Source organism: Haemaphysalis longicornis, unplaced genomic scaffold, assembly GCF_048455015.1.
Source record: "Haemaphysalis longicornis isolate Haplotype H1 unplaced genomic scaffold, Haemaphysalis longicornis Haplotype H1 scaffold_7, whole genome shotgun sequence".
Classification (NCBI taxonomy): Eukaryota; Metazoa; Arthropoda; class Arachnida; order Ixodida; family Ixodidae; genus Haemaphysalis; species Haemaphysalis longicornis.
This window is the reverse complement of record NW_027526422.1, coordinates 64584509-64606786: the sequence shown is the minus strand read 5'-3', so window position 1 is coordinate 64606786 and position 22278 is coordinate 64584509. Positions and strand designations below refer to the sequence as shown.

General features: G+C 46.8%; 1 protein-coding gene across 1 annotated transcript in view; it reads right to left on the bottom strand.

The window, feature by feature from the left end:
* Nucleotides 1-22278, bottom strand: part of Unc79 (UNC-79 domain-containing protein) — a 109710-nt gene that overhangs the window by 33533 nt on the left and 53899 nt on the right. The window contains exons 28-40 of the mRNA XM_077677602.1: nt 21344-21525; nt 20468-20669; nt 18825-19004; nt 17501-17635; nt 16236-16357; nt 14532-14591; nt 13698-13780; nt 9214-9256; nt 8174-8356; nt 6870-7008; nt 4872-6430; nt 3913-4371; nt 561-978 (exon numbers count right to left, since the gene is read on the bottom strand). Coding sequence (XP_077533728.1) covers nt 561-978; nt 3913-4371; nt 4872-6430; nt 6870-7008; nt 8174-8356; nt 9214-9256; nt 13698-13780; nt 14532-14591; nt 16236-16357; nt 17501-17635; nt 18825-19004; nt 20468-20669; nt 21344-21525 — 3765 coding nt within the window. The remainder of the gene's footprint in view (nt 1-560; nt 979-3912; nt 4372-4871; nt 6431-6869; nt 7009-8173; nt 8357-9213; nt 9257-13697; nt 13781-14531; nt 14592-16235; nt 16358-17500; nt 17636-18824; nt 19005-20467; nt 20670-21343; nt 21526-22278) is intronic.

Here is a 22278-nt window from a genome sequence, read left to right as displayed (position 1 = left end):
ACAAAAGCATCGATACTCTCTGAAGCTTCAGCCTAACTTTAAACATAGAAGTACTGTTTCTAAGAAAACTTACCTAACATGTTTTTTTGCGAACTACGTGGAGCACTTGTAGCAAATGCCTCGAAAATGCCTGTGCTTATGCGTGGCACCATGCATTCGGCCTAAGCTCGCTCCCACACTGATTAGAAATACAGCTGGATTCAGTTCAACTTGGCCCAACAATCTGCCCAGGAGCCCACGATACTCAGGCAATGACCATATGCAACAGATCATCTATGCTTATTATATGCTAGGAATAGACTACTGTTTTTGTTTTTGGGACCCTGAGTAAAGGGATGACGGTTTTTGTGCAGTGTGCTGGTTTGACACCAACTCAGTAACAAGGCCATTTCAGACAGCCACGATATGACCCAAGTAGGCTGATCTCTCCCTCATTGTTTGTCGCTCGTCGTACCATTACAGATGACAATAACCAACAAACCAAATGACAGAAAAAACCAGACACTAGCGTGACCCTGACGGTTGTCGAAAACGGCCCTCTCATTGTCATCCCGGCTGACCTTTGGAGTCCGGTGGGTGTGGGGTGGTGGCCAGCTCGTCGTCGTCCTTGACCTCGAGGCTGTTGGAGCCGTGGGTGAGGAAGGCGGTCTCCACCCTTCCGGCGGCGCTCAGCACTTTGTCCAGGATGACGTCCTTCACAAGCATGTCGATGAGGCCTCCGCTGATCGAGTGCTCCTGAGGACGCACCCGCTCCTTCGACCCAGAGGCGTCGGCCGCCTCTGCGGCTGCAGCCGCTGCAGTGCCGCCGCCACCTTTGCCGCCCCCCTTGCCACCGCCCTCTTCAGCGGCGGGCGGCGGGGTGGCCGCCGCACTGATGGTCGCCGGCTGCTGCTGCTGCTGCTGTGCTGTGGGTGGCCGCTGCGGTGAGCTCCCGGAGGGGTGAGCTTTCTCCGCCAATGACAAGTCCTTCCGCGTCGTCTACGGTGCCGACAAAGTGGGCAAAGTCAGGCGCAGAAGCAGAAACACAGCATTGCAGGAGCAGAAGGTGATAGCGACAAGTTAGTGCACATTGCAGCTGCACAGTTCTGACAAAATAAAAAAGTTTGGCCGAGTTGGTACTCCTTTGAATTAATGCCTACAGCGTGAACAACTAGACGAGGGTTGAAAGAGAGTGGCTACGCGGACAAACGCTTGTCTGTGATACTCTGATTCAAAAAGGAGCAGCACTTATTCCAAATTCCAAGTTAATAGTTCTGATTGGAAAAGCATTCACAACCACAGCAGACGGCCTGAAGTTGTCGGCAACAGGGAGAGACGACTGTGTGGTAGAAATTCTTTGCAACAGGGGCTGAAGGGGGGAGGAGCACGAAATATGCACTTCTTGTAGCTTTCACTGTCCTGCCTAGATACTGCCCGCGTGGCGCACGGCATGGCCAGCGGTGACAGCACGGCGCTGGTGGTAATTATGAAGCGATGCAGGTAGCTCCAACTACAGTTCGGTACTGCTTAGATGAAAACTCAAGTTGAAAACAAAGTTGCAGGTACAGAAAAGGAGATGATAATGTCAGTGCAAACTGTGCTATGAATCTTCATTCCCACCGTTAGTAAGAATGGCCATCACATATCAGCTGTGGTGGCAAGCCTAAAGTCTTCTCTAGACGGGCACACTCTGCTGCTCTCTGAAAGCTTTGAAAGTGCCACCAAAGGCGTTCCTCTCCCCACTGACACAAGTTGTAATGCCCCGCAACGCTGTGTATTCTGACTGGCACGGCGCTCGTGACGTGCACAAATACTTTTTTACCCAAGACTATTGCCTCAGGGCAATGCCCCGACCAATACCATATTTTCGAGCGTGTAACCCACACCAAAAATGCAAAAATTTCAGGGATGAAGTAGAGGTGCGGATTATATATATATATATATATATATATATATATATATATATATATGTGTCGGGTATTTCCTTAGGTGCAGCTTCATGGCAATTCGCCTTGTGCCGTGAGGCCCCTACAGCAGCAACACCAACTAAGCCACTCTTATCCCACTGATAGTGCTTATTTTTCACGCACAGCACAACGCTGAGCAAATTTCTTGGGCAAGTCAGCTGCAGTTTTCCGCAAAGGAAAAGTGCTGTTCATGAGAAAACAGTGTGAGTGGCAATGCTCAAAAACGCCATGAAAATACTGCTCCATACTATGATGATGATACGTATGAGTTGAATTTTGTTTTAAATGAGGCAGTGGCTTTCCCCACCACACTGGTCTATTTTTAGATGCGTAATTTAATGTAAACTGTTTCTAACTTTGATCTTTTTGCTGTATAATAATTGTATTCTGCATTCACACAAAAATGGTAGGCCTCTATAAGTTTCAATGAATAGACCATTCCAAGCACGCATCAAGTGTCTTTACACTGAATGGATGGCTGAAGGTCTCTATGACTCAATTCTGACAGGCCCCGTCAATAGGCCTGATGTTGCGCTGTTTTGTAAATGGGTCGCCAGGGCATGGAAGGCGATTCCAGGTGGGATGGTTCACAAGAGCTTTAAGAAATGCTGCATTACAAACAGCATGGATGGAACTGAGGATGAAATTGTGCATGACAGTGACGACTGCAGCCTAAGCGACAGCTGTAGTGAGAGCAGTGACAATGAGTGATTGTGGCTTAGGTCGTGGAGAAAATGTATTCAATACGCAAAATATGGGGGTAAGCTTTTTGCATCAACAAATGTGCCATGTTGCTTTAGTAGCTTTGGTCCAGCCTTTCTGGTATAAAATGTACGGGCAATACAGGGGGATAAATTTTTTTTTATTAGTAGACTGAAAGTGGGGATGCGGGTTATATGCGGGGGCGGGTTATACGCCTGAGAATACGGTATATACTAAGGGGAAATCTCAAGCTGTGGTTGCGTGCTGCCATGGGAGCAACCATCACAGCTGGCAGTTAGTCTCTTTTATTCGCCTTCCCAGAGTAGCTTTGAGCAGTTTCTGGGCAGCCCAAAACTGCTCCCGCCATGGGCAATTAAAATATGGAGCTGCTTGGCGCTGCTCGGAATTGCTCTGAGCAGGCAAATAAAAGAGGCCAACTGTACCATGTTCCCTCCCTGCTTGGCCTCGCTTGCAAGGTGGCTTGTTGTGGCTACAAAAGGACATCATTGGCTACATTTCTTTTCTTGTCCTTGTTTCATGAAGCTTGTAAATAATTACTCTTATAAGCTATTGTTTCACATTAGTAAAGCAACTTTAAATGGGGTTTCAACTGCAATGTTAGTTTTTTTTTCCCCACAGGCAACTTTAGAGCTCGCTTGCGAGTCATGGCAAGGAAGAACGGGATGCTCCTCAGCGGTCCAGTGCGGCTTGCCTAAACACGAGTGCCAGATTTAACTTTACCATATGTTCATAGAAAACTCTCCGGCCAAGACGCAGCAACCATTAATGGGACAAAAGAATGCACATACACCATCAATACATCCAAAAATTTGTTATGCAGCTTGAATAAAGGTGAAGAACGAAGCAGTGGTGGCAGCACTGATGTCTTCTAGTAGCTGTTCTAAACACTACTCTCACCGACCATTCCCCAGAGGGCACCCTTTGCAGCATCTTCAGCTTGTAGGTATTGCACTCGCTGCATCGATTACCCACAACATTCCGTCAGGCAGCTGTTTCTGTGTCCATGCTCCCCAAAATCTGCTTCAAGAATCTCAAGTTTGTGCCAAATTGTCCATAAAACTTTGTTACATTAAAATTTCAAGAAATTGTTACAATACATGGCTTGCATACACTTTGAAGTTTTAAAAAAAATTACGCATTTTGTTACACAAAGGATTTCATTACAATGAAGTTCATTACATCGAGGTTTGACTGCACTATTAATAAAATCCGATTCCCCACAGTGCAGGAGCCGGTCTCTCACCTCAACAGCCTGGATGTCGGGAAAAGTGAAGATGTGCTCGGTGCTGGCGAGCCGCACTCGCGCCAGCAGGTCAGGGTCGCTGCGCTTGGCGACAAGGTTGGTGTCGGTGCTCTGGGAGCGCGCCTTGAGTCGGCGTGCGGGCGACCCGGGGCTGCTCCGGGTGTCCAACGGCTGCCGGGAGGGCATGGGCCCCACGGGCAGCAGCCGCTCCAGCGATGGAATCTCGATGGGCGTGAGCGATGGGGGTCCAAGGAGGGGCCCGCCAAAGCCCACGCCCGGCCGTGTTGGCATGCCCCGGCTGGCGTCCAGGAGAAACACGTCGGCCTGTCTCGGCTCGTGCCGGAAGCGGAAATCGACTCCGGGACCAAGGCTGCCCATGGAGAGTTGCTTGGGCATGAACGGCTTGGGACCCTTGGGCTGCGGCCCGATGGGCAACAGGCGCTCGGGCGTTGGCCTCACCTGCGCACGATCGGACAATTCTCGCTAAACTTTGTGCATCCAACACCCCCCTTTTTGTTTTGCACTAGATCTATTCATAATACAACTCGAAAGACACCAAGGGACAGGTGCAAAGTTGATAAAATAGACACCAAGGGGTAGACATGAAGCTGATAGAGAGATGAGAACTACGTTGTTGAATGAGAACAGTGCGGATGCGACAAATGGAACAGGCCAGTGAGAGATAAAAGGCAGTTCACAGTGATTTGGAGAGGCTTTCGTCCTTCTGTGGGCAATAAGCGGCTGATGACGGACGCGACAGCACAACTCAGATCATCAAACTGCTGTGTTGCACGTACAACAAGGCCAAGTTTTCAAAGTGCCCGGCAAGATTAATAATTAACAGGTTTTGATAAACAAATGCAACTTAGCTAATGCTCCTACAGAGCGACTTCTGTACGTTCTGTTCAAATGAGCATACATGTGGGAGGGGCCCAAGAAGAGGAACACAGCCCGCCTACCATGAGTGGCTCCAGCACAATGGGACCGTGCTGCCGTTGGGTGTTGCAGGCCGGTGGCAATGGCCTCGGCACTGTCACCCGACTGCTCTCCGACCTGGTCCTGTGAACGGTTTCCCTCGGCGCAGCACTTCGCATCTTGGCGGTCAGCATGTCGAGGGACCGCTGGGCGCTCGCCGGTTCCTTGACATACACGCATGCGGGCGGCTTCGGCTGGGCGGCCGGCTCCGAAGACGGCGCCTTCTTGGGGCTCGCTGTCTGCTCCGCGGGCTTCGAGTCCTGCGGCAGCATCTTGGGAGCCACTGCCGCTGCGTCGGTCGTCGCGTCCTTCTGTACTGTCTTCGGAGACTGCGCGGCAGCTGCCACGGTGGCGGGGGCGGCGTCCTTGGGGGGGCTGGGTTTTGGCGACCCTGCCTTGACTCTCAGGGAGCCAAGGTCGACAGCCCCCATGCGATGAATGCGAGGCTTGGGTGATTTGCTGGGGCTCAGTGGGGACGAGCTTGCCGCTTGGTCTCCTCCGTCGTCGATGTCCGTGGTGGACTTGGAAGAGGGTAGTGGGGAGCGCTCCCTCGCGGCGGGGGTCACGGGTCGGGCGTCCAGGGACACTACATTCTTGCGGCCAGACGCAAAGGCAGCAGCAGCCGCGTCCGACGTGGCTCTCGCTTCAAAGACCTTCTTTACAGCCGCAACCTTGCCCTCAATGTCGCTCGGGTGCACATCCGGAAGCCGGATCTCCGGCCTCGGCCGGGGCGACTTGCACTTGCCGGCAGCCACAGGCGTGGCAGCCGCCTTCGGGTCTGGCGTGACACTGGAAGAGTTCTGCCATTCTGAAGGACTCTGCGATACCTCTCTGCACCTGTCGGCGACGGCCTTCGACTCTGCATCAGTCTCTGCTTGCTCGGCAGCAGCCACCGGGGGTTGCGCCGCATCCGCGGCAGCCTTCTCCATGGGTTCTAACGACGACTTTTCGATGTGGGGTAGTTGGAGGGCATCCTGTGGCTCTGCAGTTGAGGGCACAGAGGAGGAGGCTTGCAACGCCTCGGCAGGGGCAGTACTTCCTCCTACGAGAACCGGTTCCTCGGCCAGCTGCCACGACGGATCGACGACCCGAATCGATTCCTGTCCCGGCAGCACATCTTTCACGACTCGGACCCTCGCCTGCTCGGCCAGCTCTGCCATCGGCACAGATGGTGCCAGGGCTTCGAGCTCGCCTCCAAACTCAGCCAGGTCGGAACTCTCCGACTTCGGGCTCTCGGGAATCGCTTCGAGTTCCGGTTCCGCATCGTCTTCATCGCCGGAGCAACTGAAGTCCGCTATCTTGAGCGTTTTCCACTGCGCTCGGTCCGTGGTGACCTCCTTGCCAGAGCGCAGAAGCTCTCGTGTGGCCTCGACCACATCATGGGTGTCCCTGCTGAGGGGCTTGTGGTAGCTTGCCTTGGTCTCGGCCGTGGTGCCGGCCCCAAATGCGAACCGGATCTCGTCTCCGGCAAGGCCAAGGTCAAGGGGCGTGCTTCCGTCGTGCTCTTGGATGTTCTCAAGGTCAACAGAGGCCGTGCTCAGGTCTGTGTAAATGGGAAAAAAAAAATTGAATGTCTTGCGTGTCATGCCACAAATTTAATTGTGAAAAAAACTGTATCCGAAAGATTAGCGAATGATGAGCTCATCCGTATCTTGTGCTAACGATAGCACGAAATGCCACCAACTTATGATGAAACCCAGTCAAGCTTCTTTGCCATCACGTGCAAGTTTTGGTACAACAAACAAGATGCAATCTAAGCGTGAACTGATGGCTTTGTGCACGTAACTAGCTATTCTTGGGAAACTCCTTAAAACACATAGCAGCATTTGTAAGGCCTCTGCCAAGCCTCACTGGGGTAAAAGAAGTGCAACATGGCGAGTAAAAATTAACATGCCCCGAAATGCCCCTGGTCACAAAAACTGGTCCAAACTTCCTCGTACTGCTTCAAGGGTGGACATTAGTGATAACGTGTAGGAGCTCACCTCGGGAGCGTGATGGAACGGGGCTCAGGAACGGTTCTGGAATGCTCTTGCACTGGTGATTCTGCGCATCCAGTGTGTTCAGCACGATGCGCACAAGCATTTGCACTTGTCTTGACAAAGGCGGTACGCCGTAGTCAAACTGCAACACACACACAAAAATACAGTTGAAGTTAAGCACCTGCCATAAAAAAAATGCACAATAGTATTTAGAAAACTCCAAGCCACTATCCTTTTATTATAATCAATGCCCCTATTATGACATACATAAGGCATTCAACAAGTACAAAGCGTAACTCAAGAACAAAGATTTATTTTTCCATTCCGAATGTAACCTTTAAACTCTCCCCCACCCCCCCTTCCTTTCTTCCCCATGCTGACCGACGCGTCCACCTTCTGTAATAAAGTTTTGTTATGTTATGTTATTTTTCCATTTCCCTCCCTGCGAAAATATAGTATAAACACAACATATTTCTTATAAAGGTTTGTATTGTTGGAATAAACAAGGTTTTGTCCCATTCCTAAACTATGCCAGCTTTTTATAACTGCCTCTTCATTCTGTGCTGTTGCCAAATCTGGGCATTCAATGGCTCAAAAGGAGAAAACCAGGACCAAAGTATACCGGTGGACCGCAAATCCCTGCTGACAACCTGTCCCTTGAGCAGGGCAGCATGTCTGAAAGTTTCCAGTTTGGTCAAACACTACAGAGACCCTCCCCACCGCCCAGAAAAGAGTATGCAACTTTTGCTAAATATTAAACAACAACCCTCCCAATAAACCACCCCCAGGCCTAAAATTCATGTCTCTAACCTAACCAGAACACAAAATAGAAATATCTTGTTTGCTGCATCCCTTCCTAGGCTGCTGACAAGTGAGTTGGAGATGATTCAATGCAAAACACGGAGACAGCTATTTGTTCTCAGCACATTTTTGAGCCAAGAGAGGCTTTTTTTCCCTTCAACTTCTGGCTCTCCGCTGCTGCTCCTAGTTGGGCAATACGCCCTTGTTCCATGCACAGTTCCCTCACATTCCACTTCAAGCAGCCATGACAAGAGGTGGGGGTAAGGAAGGAGTGGCAGTCAGTGATTGATTGTGGGGTTTTAACGCATCGCAGTGAAGGTCTCCGGATTAATTTTGACCACCTGGGGATCTTTAACGTGCGCCGAAATCTCGTACACACGAGCATTATTGTTTTTCACATCCATCAGAAAAGCAGCCACCGTGGCCAGGAATTGAACCCGCGCCCTCGTGCTCAGCACACAACGCCTTAGCCACTGAGCCACCGCGGCGGGTAGAGCGGGGCTCACCTTGTAGAGGACGACGAGCACGGCGTTGAGCCAGGAGTGGCGCACGGGCGGGTCCAGAAGCCAGAGGGAGTACCTCGGGGACACGTGCTCGTGCGAGTAGCGCTGGGGCGCCGGGCAGTAGATGAGCACGGGCATGCACGTGCTCAGCAGCACGTTGCCGATCTTGAAGTTGTAGTCCAGCACCTGGGCCAACCAACAGGCGGGGGGGGGGGGTGCACTACTACTTACCCCTGAATAAACACACCGTCCCCAGCACATTGTCTACACTGCTGCACTGAAACTTCTCCTGTGTGCACCAATATACAAACGTTTATTAAGAGCACCTTGCACGGGTTTCAGCAATACGAAATAGTACACTCAGAATTTGTAATTTTCATTAAACAAAGCTGTTGGACAAGTTGGTGCATTATGTTTGAAAAATAGAGCGCGACTTGGACAACGACAGCGTCGCCCTTCTTTACTGTCGTTGTCCATGTCGCGCTCTATTTTTCAAACTTTGTAATCTTCTTCAGTATTTTGTCGCAAAGCTTCCTCCCAAATCTGTGTCTAGTGGACATATTTTGTAAACATGTTTCGTACTAATTTACTCATCATTTTATCATTTCTACTCATTTTACTCATCATCTCTACCGTCAAAGTTGTCAAGAGTAAGATATGAATTATCGCCACTGTACACTCCATATTGCCACTGAACAAGGGCTCCCCAATTATTTCCATAATAAGTACTTTATGCTTCTAATAAGGCAGTTTTAAAAGGAAGAAATTACTCAGGAAGAAATGGCTCTTGCATCGGCTTCAGAAACGAATGATTTGAAAATAATTGAAATCACAATTAAAAAGAACAAGTCAACAGCTGTAATTTGATTTTGTGTGAGTTAACTAAGCTGCAGAAATGCTTTTGTCCTGTGTTTTGCCATGTGAACATATATTAATGATCTTTATCTCTTGATCGGTAATGCACCACAAACTAGCCTAACAAGTGATGCTTCTTCCTTTATTTAAAGCAAACAATTCATGAAAAACTTAACTGATAAACTTACCTTTGGCATCGACACAAGGAAGGCGTTGAAAACAGGTGACGCCCTGAAAAAGTCCACAAACACACTACTAATGAGCAAGTGAGATACAAAAGAGTAAGCGAGATACAGTTAAACCTCATTATAACGAGATGGGCTATAACAAAATAATCGTTATAATGAGCAAATCGCAATTCCCCTTGAAAGTCTCCATAAAAACTAAATGTATTTAAAACCGCATTCTAACGAGGTAAAATTTTTCCATCAAGGGATCAACTAACAAATTCCATGGGGAAATAGAATTTTGAGCCAATTTCACGGACGTGTGCAACAAGGATTGGAGATAGTGTGCAACGCTACAACTGTATTTAGCAGTTCGAAACTCCCACCATGCAACCCCCAGTAATGCGCGCAAAGCTGGATTACAGTGAACTAGAATATTGTAATAGTGACAAAAGCGGCACAGGGAAATTGAAGCCAGAAATACGGAAATCCGCTAGGGGCACTGCTGCGGAATACTGGACGGGACGTAGTGTAGTGGATAGAGTGTCCGCCTTCCAATCAGCATTCATGGGTTCGAATCTCGACGTGGGACAACTTGGTTTTTTTTTTTTGCATATGCATGGGGCGCACGAACAAGATGCCTCAACCACATTTACGGTCAGGATAATATGTCCTTTTTCATAGCGTAGCTGTATTACATTACGCTTTCATACATTTTTTGGTGCCCTTCGTCGCGGGCACTGCATGTCGCGACGACCCTATGAATTCCCCCCCCCCCCCCCCCCCTCCTCTTCCTATTTTCCCTCTCTCTCTCTCGATGCCCTCACATCAAGACGCCATGCGGCAAAGCCAACTTTATGCGCATGTTTTTAATGCGCGAGACGTCAAAAAAAGCGAGAAGTTCATGGCTGTGCGCCTATTTCAGAGGCTCCAAATGCGTCGAAGCGCGAAGCTTCCTTAAACACGTGCTTGAACCCGGCAATGCCCTAAGAAAACAAGCAGCGGTGTAACGTGAAGGAGATCGCGAAGCAACCTTAGAGAACTTGGGACGGTTAAAGATGATACAGAAAATAAGAAATAATATTAAACAGAACTGAAACACTAAACTATAAATGAAATCAATTTAAACCTTAGATAAAAACTTCGCTATGCCGTCGATGTGCTTTTCAAGTCATGTTTTCTTAACACGGATTCGTTCATTGGCGCTCCTTCGCGAAGATATCTTGGCGCCGCTAACAAGAACGTTTTGTACGATGACGGATCAAATTGTGGTGGAAGTAGGAGTCTAAGCTCTCTTTTGTTGCATCGATTTAAAAACAAATAAGTCTCGGTCGTCATAAGGATGGCGTGCCATTCTTCCATCCACCCCCGAGAAAACCAAAAATTTCAGGAAACAGAGTGACCCGTCACCCCTGCAAAACTATTCCTCCATTAGGTAGAGCTCATCATGCTTTGTGTGTATTTGTCCTTGAAGAAAAAAATGCTCATGCCTGCTATGGGATGTCACAAGAGCTCAAAAGCCTGAACGTGCGTGTGCCCTGAGCCACCATTGCCGCGAAAAAGGCTGCACGGCCCAGTGTTCCTTTCCCTCGACTTCATTTTTGTTTCAACGCGAGAAGGAAGGCAGATTGGGAATGCCACAGAAAATGTAGGCTATCCCGAATGAGAGCTTGTCATACGAGGTCTTGAGGATGAATTTTCTTCCGAGCGCGACTTTGAGAAGCGGAAGCTGCTTGGGAACAGTTCAGTCAAATATCTCTTACAAGTAGGCGCCTTTGGTAGGGGAATAGAGGCATTGGCAATTGGGGAAAGCGTACAACCGTCGTATCTGCTTACGCCCCACTAAACCACTGGCCGAGAGCAAGACTATGCGACTCTCAATGCCCAAAATGTTCTTGCATTCCTTGCTGCTGAGTACCTCCGCAGCCAGGACCAAGTAACCCCCTGCATTTCCACAAAAATACAGATTTGTCGAAAAAAAAACAGCTTTAATTGTTACAATAGCGTAAATGGGGTTAATTTGTAGGACAGCCTTTCAAAAAACAAAAGATCAAAAACTAAAAATAAAATTTTCACAAACATTATCTCACAAAATCAAAAATGTGCATCTTATACATTTCCTCCCACAACCGAATAATAAACTAAAAAGCCCGCAAAAGAACGTCAGAAATGCTAATAAAAGTAGCGTAAACGCTCCAACTCTGCAGTACGCCTTTCACCTTCGGGAAAAGGTATTATCAGCCAGCTATAAGGCGCTTCATTACTATAATACTAAAATTTGCATTAATCGAGAAAAGAAACAAACAAAACTTAAAAATAATAAAATAAACCAACGACTTTCGCTACTCATACTCGTATTTGGCTACAAAGAACTCACACTCAACACAAGTAGCACAAGAACGCTAGGCCTTAACAGACAATTCTGTGAATTTCTGCAGATTTTTTCGCTGCCAATAATCAACACAACCATTAAATCAGTCAGTGTTTAGCACAGAGCATTTGCTTTTATTCGTGTTCCTGGGTTTCGAAAAAAGAAAAAGAAAATGGCCACACGCCAGGATTCGAACCCAGGGACAACGAGTGGCAGGCGGTGACTGTATCCACTACACTATTTACCCTCTAGTAATCGATGGCAGCGCCCCTTGCGGATTTCCAGTTTTTCGGCCTCACTGCCTCCCATTGAAAATGCCCTCGCTTTTGCCACTCTTCCAATATTCTAGTTCACTCTAGCTGGATGGTGCACCATGCGTCCGCTGCGCCCGTGAAGCCATTCCCACCTTCCTCTCCCTGCACACGGCACGCAGCCAATGCACACGATACGCACGGCCGCAGCGCGCTTGCCTGCAACTGTAGTCAGTCGCTGACAGGCGCCGCACGAGCTGTGTTGTTGAAGTTGTGCGCATGTTTTTTAATGACGATAGTCTTTCTTAGGCTACTTAAACGCAGAAATATTGGTCTGTCTGTCTGTCTGTCTGCCTGTCTGTGACTCGATTGAGCCACCCGGCCAAATTGAAATAGAATCTACAGAATAGTCTTATATGCCCACACTTAAATTTAAATGTCTAAGTCCGGTGTCAACCTTCATATTTGTCAACATTGTTGAACAAGAACAAGACACTACGCAAATATAAGGCAGCAAATTAATACATAAAGGATATTTGCAGAGTTCCTTTACTTAAAAAATCATGTGCTTGTTTTTTGTGATAGCAAATGAAATACTACATAAACGGCAGTAAACCATCGCCTGCTGTTGCCCGCACCACTTCCTGGTGGCATTTAAGAAATCAAACGGCAATCGCAACAAAAGGTTCCACTAGATAGGATCCACGTTCCACTTTGAACGCTCGTAGAGCAGGGCAACAAGCTTCTATGAAGGTTGTAGTAGAGTGCCTCAATTCACGCGTGTCGCCACTGCACGGCAGCACTGGCGTCGAGACATCTGACTTGGAGCAGTGGAACGCAGTAAATTTAAATTGACTTGAGCAAACCTCTGCCATGTTACCTTGGGAGGAACGAGACAGGAAAGGTACAGCATGAGAGGTGAGCGGGAAAGAGAAGGGAGGCATTTACTTGGCAGGGCCACAGTCGACTATCGTCTTTCCACGACATTTGCAACCAAAGGAACAGATACGCAGCCATTCTTTTTTTAGTGCTTCAGCCTTATCCTTTATTGTGTTGCGCGTGATTCGACCAGCATGAATGCACCAGGCGGGAAGCGTAACACTATAACGCTAGACCAGAAGGCGGCTATGGTAAAAACCGTCATATCAAGCACGAAGCTGAGCAATCCATCGTTCGCATCAGAAAGATGCATCAACGTCCAATTACGGACTTTGCAACAAATTTTGTTTGAAATACGAGTTGCATATTTTGAAGTGCAATAAAGTAGGTGCGTGATCTTTGCTTTTCGCCTCTGGAATGCGGTTACTATGTCGTGTACCACCATGCGGCAATATCCAATATCGCCCGCTGCGTATCTGTTTTGTGTAAGTACAGTGCACAATATTTGCAGTAAATGCCCGCTATGGCTATAACGAAATATTGGTTATAACAAGCACATCGCGGCACCCCTTGAATTTTGTTATAACAAGGTTTAACTGTAGTACTAAAAAACTATAGCACAAAGCAGCGGAGTGCTCCTGGTGGAACCAGGTTCATGTCTACAACACATGCATTTTGCTCATACTAAATCCTACTTCTATCTTTATTTTACGGGAAAATGCAACTGAATTTACACAAATAAATCGTAAAATTACAAATATTTTATAGCAATAAACATTGAGAGCACAGGTCAATAATAAGTAGATTTGTTGCTGCATCCTCAAGACTTCTGTATTTCAAGGAGTCGAAGTTTTGCATACGTTCATACTGAATTTAATACAATACGTATGTCAAAACTGTATCAAGGTTTTCTCTTCCCTTTTTTTTCCCGGATGCATTTGTAATATCTAGTGCAGTGAGCAGAAATATGGAAAACTGAATTGAATACAATTGAATATGCTTACCTCAACTTATTTGGCGAGACAAGAAAACCTTTTTCAGCCTGGCTGTATCCCAACAGGACGTTCAGATGACGAAGAACAATCAGCTGAAACGTGGGCAAAAATACATTAAATGGCCACAAGCATCAATTTTCCAATACCACAAAACTAATTACTCGTTGCGAAACACATTTCACGAAATAGTACAGAATGTGACCACCCCTGCTAATATGAACACTCCCCTCAGAAGTCCATACAGGAACACACGTTCCCTGGCAACCCAGCATACACATAATGTTAAACACAGCTTCAGTGCTAGTTCTTTCACTTTATTTCATTAAAAATTATCCATATGAGCCTATACTTTTCTGTTGGCTCGATTAATTGAGAAAACTTGATAAAACAAGCTAGCAAAACAAGTTCTACATCATTTCAACAACTGCAGGAGCAATAAATTCCAAATCACGTTCTTTTTTTAATGGCAAAGCACTTTGTGAAAATCACAGCTCAGGGTGAGTTTTCTGAGTGAATTGCAAGTTTTAGGTGGCTGCAGTGAGTGAGGTTTTGTTTCTAAGAGCATAGTCAAAATTGAACTTTGAGTCAAGCTCCAGCTTTTTTGAGAATTGCTTTTGGGTCCATCAAGACTGGCATGTTAATGCATGACAAGGAAGTCTAGCGTAACTATAACCCCAGTACCTTGAAGACCTGTGTTCAATAATTCATTTGTTTTAGAACTGTGCTTAAAAGTCTTACAATAATAACTCTAAGGCTTTGTACTGAATGCAGATACAATAAAAGTATTTTGCTGCCCCCATCAGCAAAATACCCCACAAAAAAAGGTGAGACAAGTGAACTTACCTGGTTCCTAGCCATTGCTTTCTCCTCAGTTGGATGCGATTGGTCAGGTCTAGAGAGAAACTTCAGGGTGTGAACACAAAGGGCGAAAACAAAGCAGCAGGAACACAGCAAAACAAACAAAAAAAGAAGGCAACCAAACGGAGTGCAAAGGAAGGAAGTGTACGGAATGTACAGAAAAGAAAAAGAAGGGTGTTTTTTTTTTTTTTTTTCGAGACACGGAATCGCAGAAATGAGTTGGTGTGTGAAAAAAGTCAAAGGATGGAGAAAAAGTGAGTTTGAAGTCAGTGACACAGTACATTCGTACAACACTGTCAGTGTATGAGTGAACTGATTGCATGCAAATCCTACAAAAAAAATAATAATAAGAGCCAGGCTCTTGAGTTACTATGAATAAACCAAAAAGCTAATTGTATGCTCAAAAATTACCAATAACTTGAGCAGTCTATGAAGGCTGAGTATGCTAATTTTGTGCATTGACTTACCCCTGCACCTTTTGTGATGCAGTCACACCAAAGCTGACATTGCTTCCAGGACATGGCCACTGTTTTTACTTGTTTGTTTCTGACCTCGTTTATTTTACTTCCATTTGAATACGGGAATTCTTTTCAACGTGCACCCATATTTGAAACTTCGAATACTTTGCGAACAGTTTCTGCTGTTCCATTTGTGGCGATCATTTCAATGTATACGACTTTTCCACATGTTCAGAATTTTTTATATAGCCATGAGCGTTGGCTCATCCACACGACACACATTTTTTGAAAGCTTCTCCGCACAGCTTGTGCCTTCATGTTGGCTTTTTCCCAAAATGCAGCAGCTATAAAAAAGGCCTAACAATTGAACCTTGCCCAAAACAAATGTGCACCAACTCTGAGAATTTTCATTGAAATAGACTGCTGTTCAGGCGTAAAATTTTTAAAAGCAAGAAAGGCCAGTTTCAAGTAGTGGTGTATATGAAAAAAGGCTGCCTGGCTAAGCTTGCACCGAGATACCTGAGCATACCAGCCAATAAATAAGAGTACCTAGCAAGCACTTCCCTTCACTAAGTAAAGGGATTGCAGTTGGTTGAAGAGCCCCTCTGTAATAAAATGAATGCTCGAGAACTAATGTCCCTTCATGACAACATCTGAACAGCATCAACTGCTTTCACACATTGTCATAATCTCGTACAGTTTTATTATAACAATTTCTTTGAACCATTTCTTGTTTTACCAAGCACCAGTGCATAGTCACACAAGTGCGACAATTTCTGACCCCAAATTGTCTTTTGTTTTGCAGTTTTAATACTTCCTGCATCAAATTAATTCATATCCGAAAATATTGTATTCAATTCGCAGTTTATTGCTTTATCTGCCTTCTATTCACCCTCAAAGTTTCTGTTCGCATGGCTCCACTTTATTTTTATAAGAAGGTTCTGTGGCTTGTGGCATTCAGTTGACCTGTACTACTATTTCTGCAAGGATGACCATGATCAACAATATCAATACTCAAATACTCAATCGAAAAAAAAAAAAAATAAAGAACTGCTGCCATGAGAAATGTTACGCAAACGAAAGCATGTTACTGTCTGCACGATGGCTAGGGTACTCAAAGTACAGAGGCTAAGATCTGGCACAAAGCTGGCTCTGCACTTAGGGTCACACAAAAGTGTGACCTAAGGTCACACTTACGGTCACACATGCGCACAGTCACACTAGTACAGACCTCCATGAGCAGGAAGATTAGCAGGTGGAGCGTGTCCTTGTCGTAATCTTCCATGTCCATGACTCTGTGCAAGACGTGCAAGAAGTGGCCTTCTTCTTGGGCCATGTCCTTCAGGTTCCCGTCTGCACAGGTTGAGCATCGTGCAGCAGGTGACGCCAACTCATCCTTTGCAAACACAGTGCCACCTTAATGTGGGCAAAACAGCGCAAAAAAGACAAAGACAGAGAGAGACACACGACAAGGACTGCGTTGAGTGTTGTTTTGCTGTTTTGCCCAGACTGTTTTGCCCAGATTATGTACCAACACGCCCAGTTGTCCACGATAAACAATACCACCTTGTAAGCCCCCACGTCAAAGTAGCCATGCAGAAATCTCTGTGTTAACTAGTCGTCCACAAAAATGAAAATGTTTGTGGATCTGGTGTCCTCACCAGGCTGCTTCTCCTACAGGTAGTTGATGAAAAAAGAAAAGCAAGAGCAAAAATAAAGGAGGGAGTGTGGGACGGACACGTGCTTGAAGAAGATGGACACAAACTTTACTCTCCTACGCTCCTGCACAGCTAGCTCTGCCACCAAGCATTACCCTGAGGAACTATGAAGCCCCTACAAATAAGAGGTCTTCCATTGGGATAAGTAGCAGCCTCTTTTTTGCACACAAGAAAGCTGTACCTCCTAGTGACATCTCTCGTTATACAGTTGTCTCGAAAATACATATCTCCTGTATCTATACATATATCCATCCATATCTATCTGTCTGTCTATGCATTTACTGTAACGTTCCGGGAGAACGCCCACCCCCGAAACATCACCCACCCCCCTTTAGGGGTGAAACATTCAATTTACCAAAAATCAAAATTTACCAAAAAAGATTCCAAAGATTGCCCACCCCCTAAAATTGATAGCTCTAGTGCCGATGAGTGGACAAAATAAACGCGAATCATCTATTCATGTGATGACGCGGTCACTTATTTGTCCTTTCCATGCTTGACCCGAAAGTTCGCCCATCTCGTATTTTTGCTTGATATTTCCAGAGATTTGGTTGGCAGTGCAACCACTTTTTTGTAGTTTTTCGCACCTGACTTGAAGTTTCTCCCATCCCGTACTTTTCCCTCGATATCTCTCTACTCTAAGTGGGTGTTCTTTCGGAACTTTACGGTACATACTTTGTATCTATTCTACGTCGGAAACCAGCTTGGTACAAGCACAGTGGAGAAGGAGGACATGCCGCATGTCCCGCTTTCAAACGAATAATGCCCCCGCCGTCACCTGGGAAGAAGCTGTTTGGAAAATGCTGCATGGAGGGGTATCCGCTGAACGTTCCGGCAGCACTCATCCGAGAGCTTTTCCTCTTGAGCACCGGAGCTGAGGACTGGCGGCCATAGATCTTCTCCTTGTCCACAACTGCCGGGGGAGGGCAGCAGGGAAGGAAAGATGACACCGGGTTAGCACTCACCACCCAGGGTTAAGGCAAATCAGCAAATGTGACTGTATACATATGTCATATTTCTGTTGCTCTTATGCAGCTATGCCAAGACAGCAATATTAGCGGCAAGTAGCTGTAAGCATTCACGTAAGTTGGTTCAGCAGTGTTTGTATTTGTTATACCGTATTTACTCGCGTAATCCTCACACTCGCGTAATGCTCGTACCCCTCTACGCCATCTACTGGAACCTTTTGTCCCTGTTCAACTTCTTGGAATGCTGCCCCAAGGGGGCGCTGCAAGCACTTTTTGCATTTTTGGGTCAAAACATTTTTTCAAAGGCTTATATTTTATTTCCTATCGCAAAAATCAAGCAGCCATTTAATTTTAATTAGAATTACAGTGCAAATGCCATTTATCTATTGATATTTTGCTGCAAGAATGACTTATGCTTTCTTTTTGCTTAATAATGTTGACAAGTATGAACATTGCCACAAGATATTGTAATTCTCAACTGTTTTGCCTATATAAACGTCTTGTTCAAGAACTCTTCTTTTGAATGGGTGGCTGAATTGAAGGACAGACAGACAGACAGACAGACAGACAAACCAAAATTTTCAGGCTTTAAGCCCAAAAGAGACTACTTAAGCCCAAAAGAGACTACTGTCTGTAAAAAATACAGAATAAACTTCAGCTGCCGATCAAATGTTCACAGATGCAAGCACTTCACAACTTGTTCTAACAATTAACAAGAAACATTACTATTGTAATAAATGGTTTATTTTACCATATAACATTAGGCGAAGTTGATGGTGCCACGACTGTTCATTGTTAGTACATCCAATAAATTGTTGCAACCCGTGCTGTTACAGGTAGATTGGACCGTACAATCTGTGGCACAGAATTGAACGAAAATTTTGCCGATATCAGTTCCTCAACTGGGTACAACAGCGTGGACAACACCAACTCAAGAATGCACTTCTTGGGCAAACATGAGAGCTTCGCCCTCTCCACCAAAGTCCAGATACAGCCAAAATTCGATAAAGGGCACTGATTTTTCAATTCCCAATGCGTTCGTTTGAAAGAAGTGCCCAGTTCACTGCCTTGCCTCGAGGTAAAAGACTGGGCCGAAGGCTAGGCCAACGGGATTAGAGGGAAAGAGAGGCGTACCCATCTTGTTGTCCTGCCGGGAGATCATGCCTCCTGGGGCAGACATGGCACGCTTGTAGGGCCACTTGGTTCCGAGGCTGGCCGTGAGAGTGCGGCCAGCACGCGTCAGCGACAGAGCCTCGTGGGCCCGGTTCAGCTTGCGCTGGAACACCTCGCTGTTCTTGTTGCTGTTCTTCAGGTCTGCCGGCGACAAGAGAAGGGAGGAATGGTGCAAATTTAGTTTTCTTACTGCAAACCAGCTGTACTTGCACAGCAAGACCAGGTAGGTTTGGTGTGCAAACAACAAAAGGAGCTTGAATAGTAGACACATTGCCCTTTACACAACTTCATGACTTTTACGCATCGTTTCATTTGTTCTAAACATGACGAAATCTGGCTTGGGGGTACCATAGTGATGGTTTGATAATCTAATGCAAGCATTAGCACCTCTTGTCACTGAGACAATTGAAAAAAAAAAAAAAAACATTAAAAGCTTGTCTTTCTGTTGCAGTTACTTCATAACAGAAAACACAACACTCAACAAAAAACTGTATTTACCTCATTGTGTGCATAGCCCTCGTTACATATAGCTATCTCTGCCGTCTAATCTCAAAAGCATGATAGCTGCTCCTTAAAGCAATGGCTTGCACTTCCAAACATTTTTGCTGATTTCTCACTCCTGTTCCTTCGTGTGTTGCAGCCAACAGAGTATAGTCTCACATCTATGGAAAGCTCCCTTAGCAAAGAAGTTACAAAAGAACTAACCTCCACCAGGAATACAGCCAGCCATTTACCTGACTGCAATAGAAAGCTTGGCAGCTTTCTGAAAACTTCAAAGTAAGATAAAAAGATACCACCACTCCCGTTCTAGGACAGTTTCTTCAGCAAATGGCTTAGTTAGAAGGCTGGTCACAAGCAGTGTAAAGTGTAGTCTACAGCAGAGTAGTTCGTTTGGTAAATGCTAACTCCCTCCCCTGATAGCTTTGGCTAAGCTGTATCCACTTGCACACCAAGTCCTTCAGAATTCAATCACACATCAACTAACAGCAACTTGCCACCGAGGGAGCACAGTTCGTGGTGTGACTGCTCTAGAGACTGGTGACAGAGCCTACAGTGCAACAGCCACTGGGATGCCAAGTGACTAGTGTCCCCACCGCAGGTGTAGCTGAGAGTAGCTGCGCAGGAGACAATCGTCTTCTGTATTTTTGCAATGCCAAACGCATCGCGCGCTTCCCAATGGGAGTGACTGGTACGCCTGCAGTGCCCACATTTCGCAAGGTGGGGCCCCGAGCTGAACCGGGATCATGCAACCGTAACTGAATTCGATAGCGGCTTGTGCCTGGTTGCCAAGGCAACCGATGTTTGAAATTGTCAAAGTAATGGCGCTCGCGCAAGCGCTAGAAAGCTCAAAGCCGCGGTGGAGCATGTTTTGCCAAGGTTGCCACTCTTTACTACGCGTCGCCCCAAGCTGAACTGGTCACATGACTGAAGCGCTGGGAAGGCTACCGATTGGGGGAGAGTGGCCACAGTAGAAGGAGAGGGCTTGGTTGGTCGGTCCGGGCTGATGCGTTTGGCATCGTAAAAATACAGGAGGCAATGTAGAGACTGGCGACAGAGCCTACAGCACACCAGCCACTAGGATGCCAAGTAAGTGGTGTCCCCACCGCGGGTGTAGCTGATCTCGCCGCTCCTCTCGAGGCCGATCTGTGCCTCCATGAAGAGGGCGTCGAAGCGGTTGAGGAAGAAGTCCCAGGTGAGGAAGCGGCGTTCGCTCAGGTGGCTGTACAGCTGGAACACTGTCTGCAGGATCATGGGGCGGTCCACGATCACCGTGTCGAACTGGGCCTCCAGGCACCACACCAGCAGCTGCACACGTCACCAAGGGGGGCCCCATGAAGGAGTTTGGAGAGCACCTTTGACACAGTCACGGCAGAGAGAAAAAAATACTACAAGCGTGGTTCATGAAAAACTTCCGGAAGCAATGATGTCAATTTTAGATAAAAATAAGCAGACGATGGAGATATTAAACAAAACACATGAAACAGTGATTGATTGATTGATTGATTGATTGTGGGGGTTTAACGTGCCGACGCAACGCAGGCGATGAGGCGCGCCGTAGTGGAGGGCTCCGGATTAATTTTGACCACCTGGGGATCTTTAACGTGCGCCGAAATCTCGTACACACGGGCGTTTTTGCTTTTCGCCTCCATCAGAAAAGCGGCCGCCGCGGCCGGGAATCGAACCCGCGACCTCGTGCTCAGCAGCACAACACCTTAGCACATGAAACAGTGGTGACTCTCGTCACAGAATCTTAATAGTGCGACTGCTGACCACCGACCTAAGCCATCGTCAAGGAACATGACTGGGAGATTGCAGTGGAGCCCCTATTTCTGTATGATCACATCACTTGAATGCTAACGTGTCATTAACGGACTGATAACTGTGTTTTTAGTGCTGGTACATATTACATCACTTCACCCCTTGACTTGGAATTTTCCTATCCCCCTGGTCACCACCAGCTGGTGAGTAAGCAAGCCCACCTTGAGAGACGCAGTCTTGATGCTGTCCAGAGACAGCAGGGCTCTCTCGGCCACTGAGGCCTGGATGTCGTCCAGACAGTGGACCAGGTAGCAGAAGGCGTTGGCCAACGATGACTGGAGCAGAGGGCTGTTCTTGACTGTGTTGGGTTCCACAAAGTGCGCTATCATGGTCACTTTCTCCACTGCCCCACCACGAGAGAGAGAAAGAAAGGAAAAGTACAAGTTAGGCGATTGAGGAAGTGAGCGACACTTCTTAACCCTCCTCTTACGATCACACATTTGTAGGCTTGTGCGAATATTCGGGGACTTCGAATATTCGAACGAATATTACAGTATTCGAATTCACTTTGACTCGAATTTAAAATTTCTGATATTTCGAAGTATTCGGGGTGAACGAATATCAAAACTGCGTTCAAGTTTAGGTTTCGTTAGGCAAGCCGCAGTGCCATTGACAGCAGGCCTACATCGTCACTACATGTGGAGCCAAGACAAGCTAAGCCATATTCAGAACGTTGTTGACGTTGCCATAGCCTGAACCGCATGGCGCGTTTTTGCACACGATTCGGGCGCGTCGGCGCTGCACGTGTGATTTTTTGACGCTCGCGTCGACGATTCCGCGCGTCCGGCAGCTTCTGCCTCGCTCAGAAAATGATGGGCGTCGCGCGCAGCAGTGGGAGGAGCTTGACGACTTGCGCCAATGGGGAGGTGCGCGCCTCATGGCGGCAGTTTCGAAGTTTCGAGACAGCCGGCTGGCTGTCTAGGTGTTTAGGCTTACTACCCTGGCATATATTGCATTAGCGCTTTTACTAGCGGCGCGGATGATGTTTTATAGTACCGTTTTCGCCCACATTACAAGCTCCTTTACCGCACAAGCAACTTCGTGCATGCCTTGAGCGGCATTTTAGGGAGCGCTTAGAAGCGGTTGCTTGAGCTCG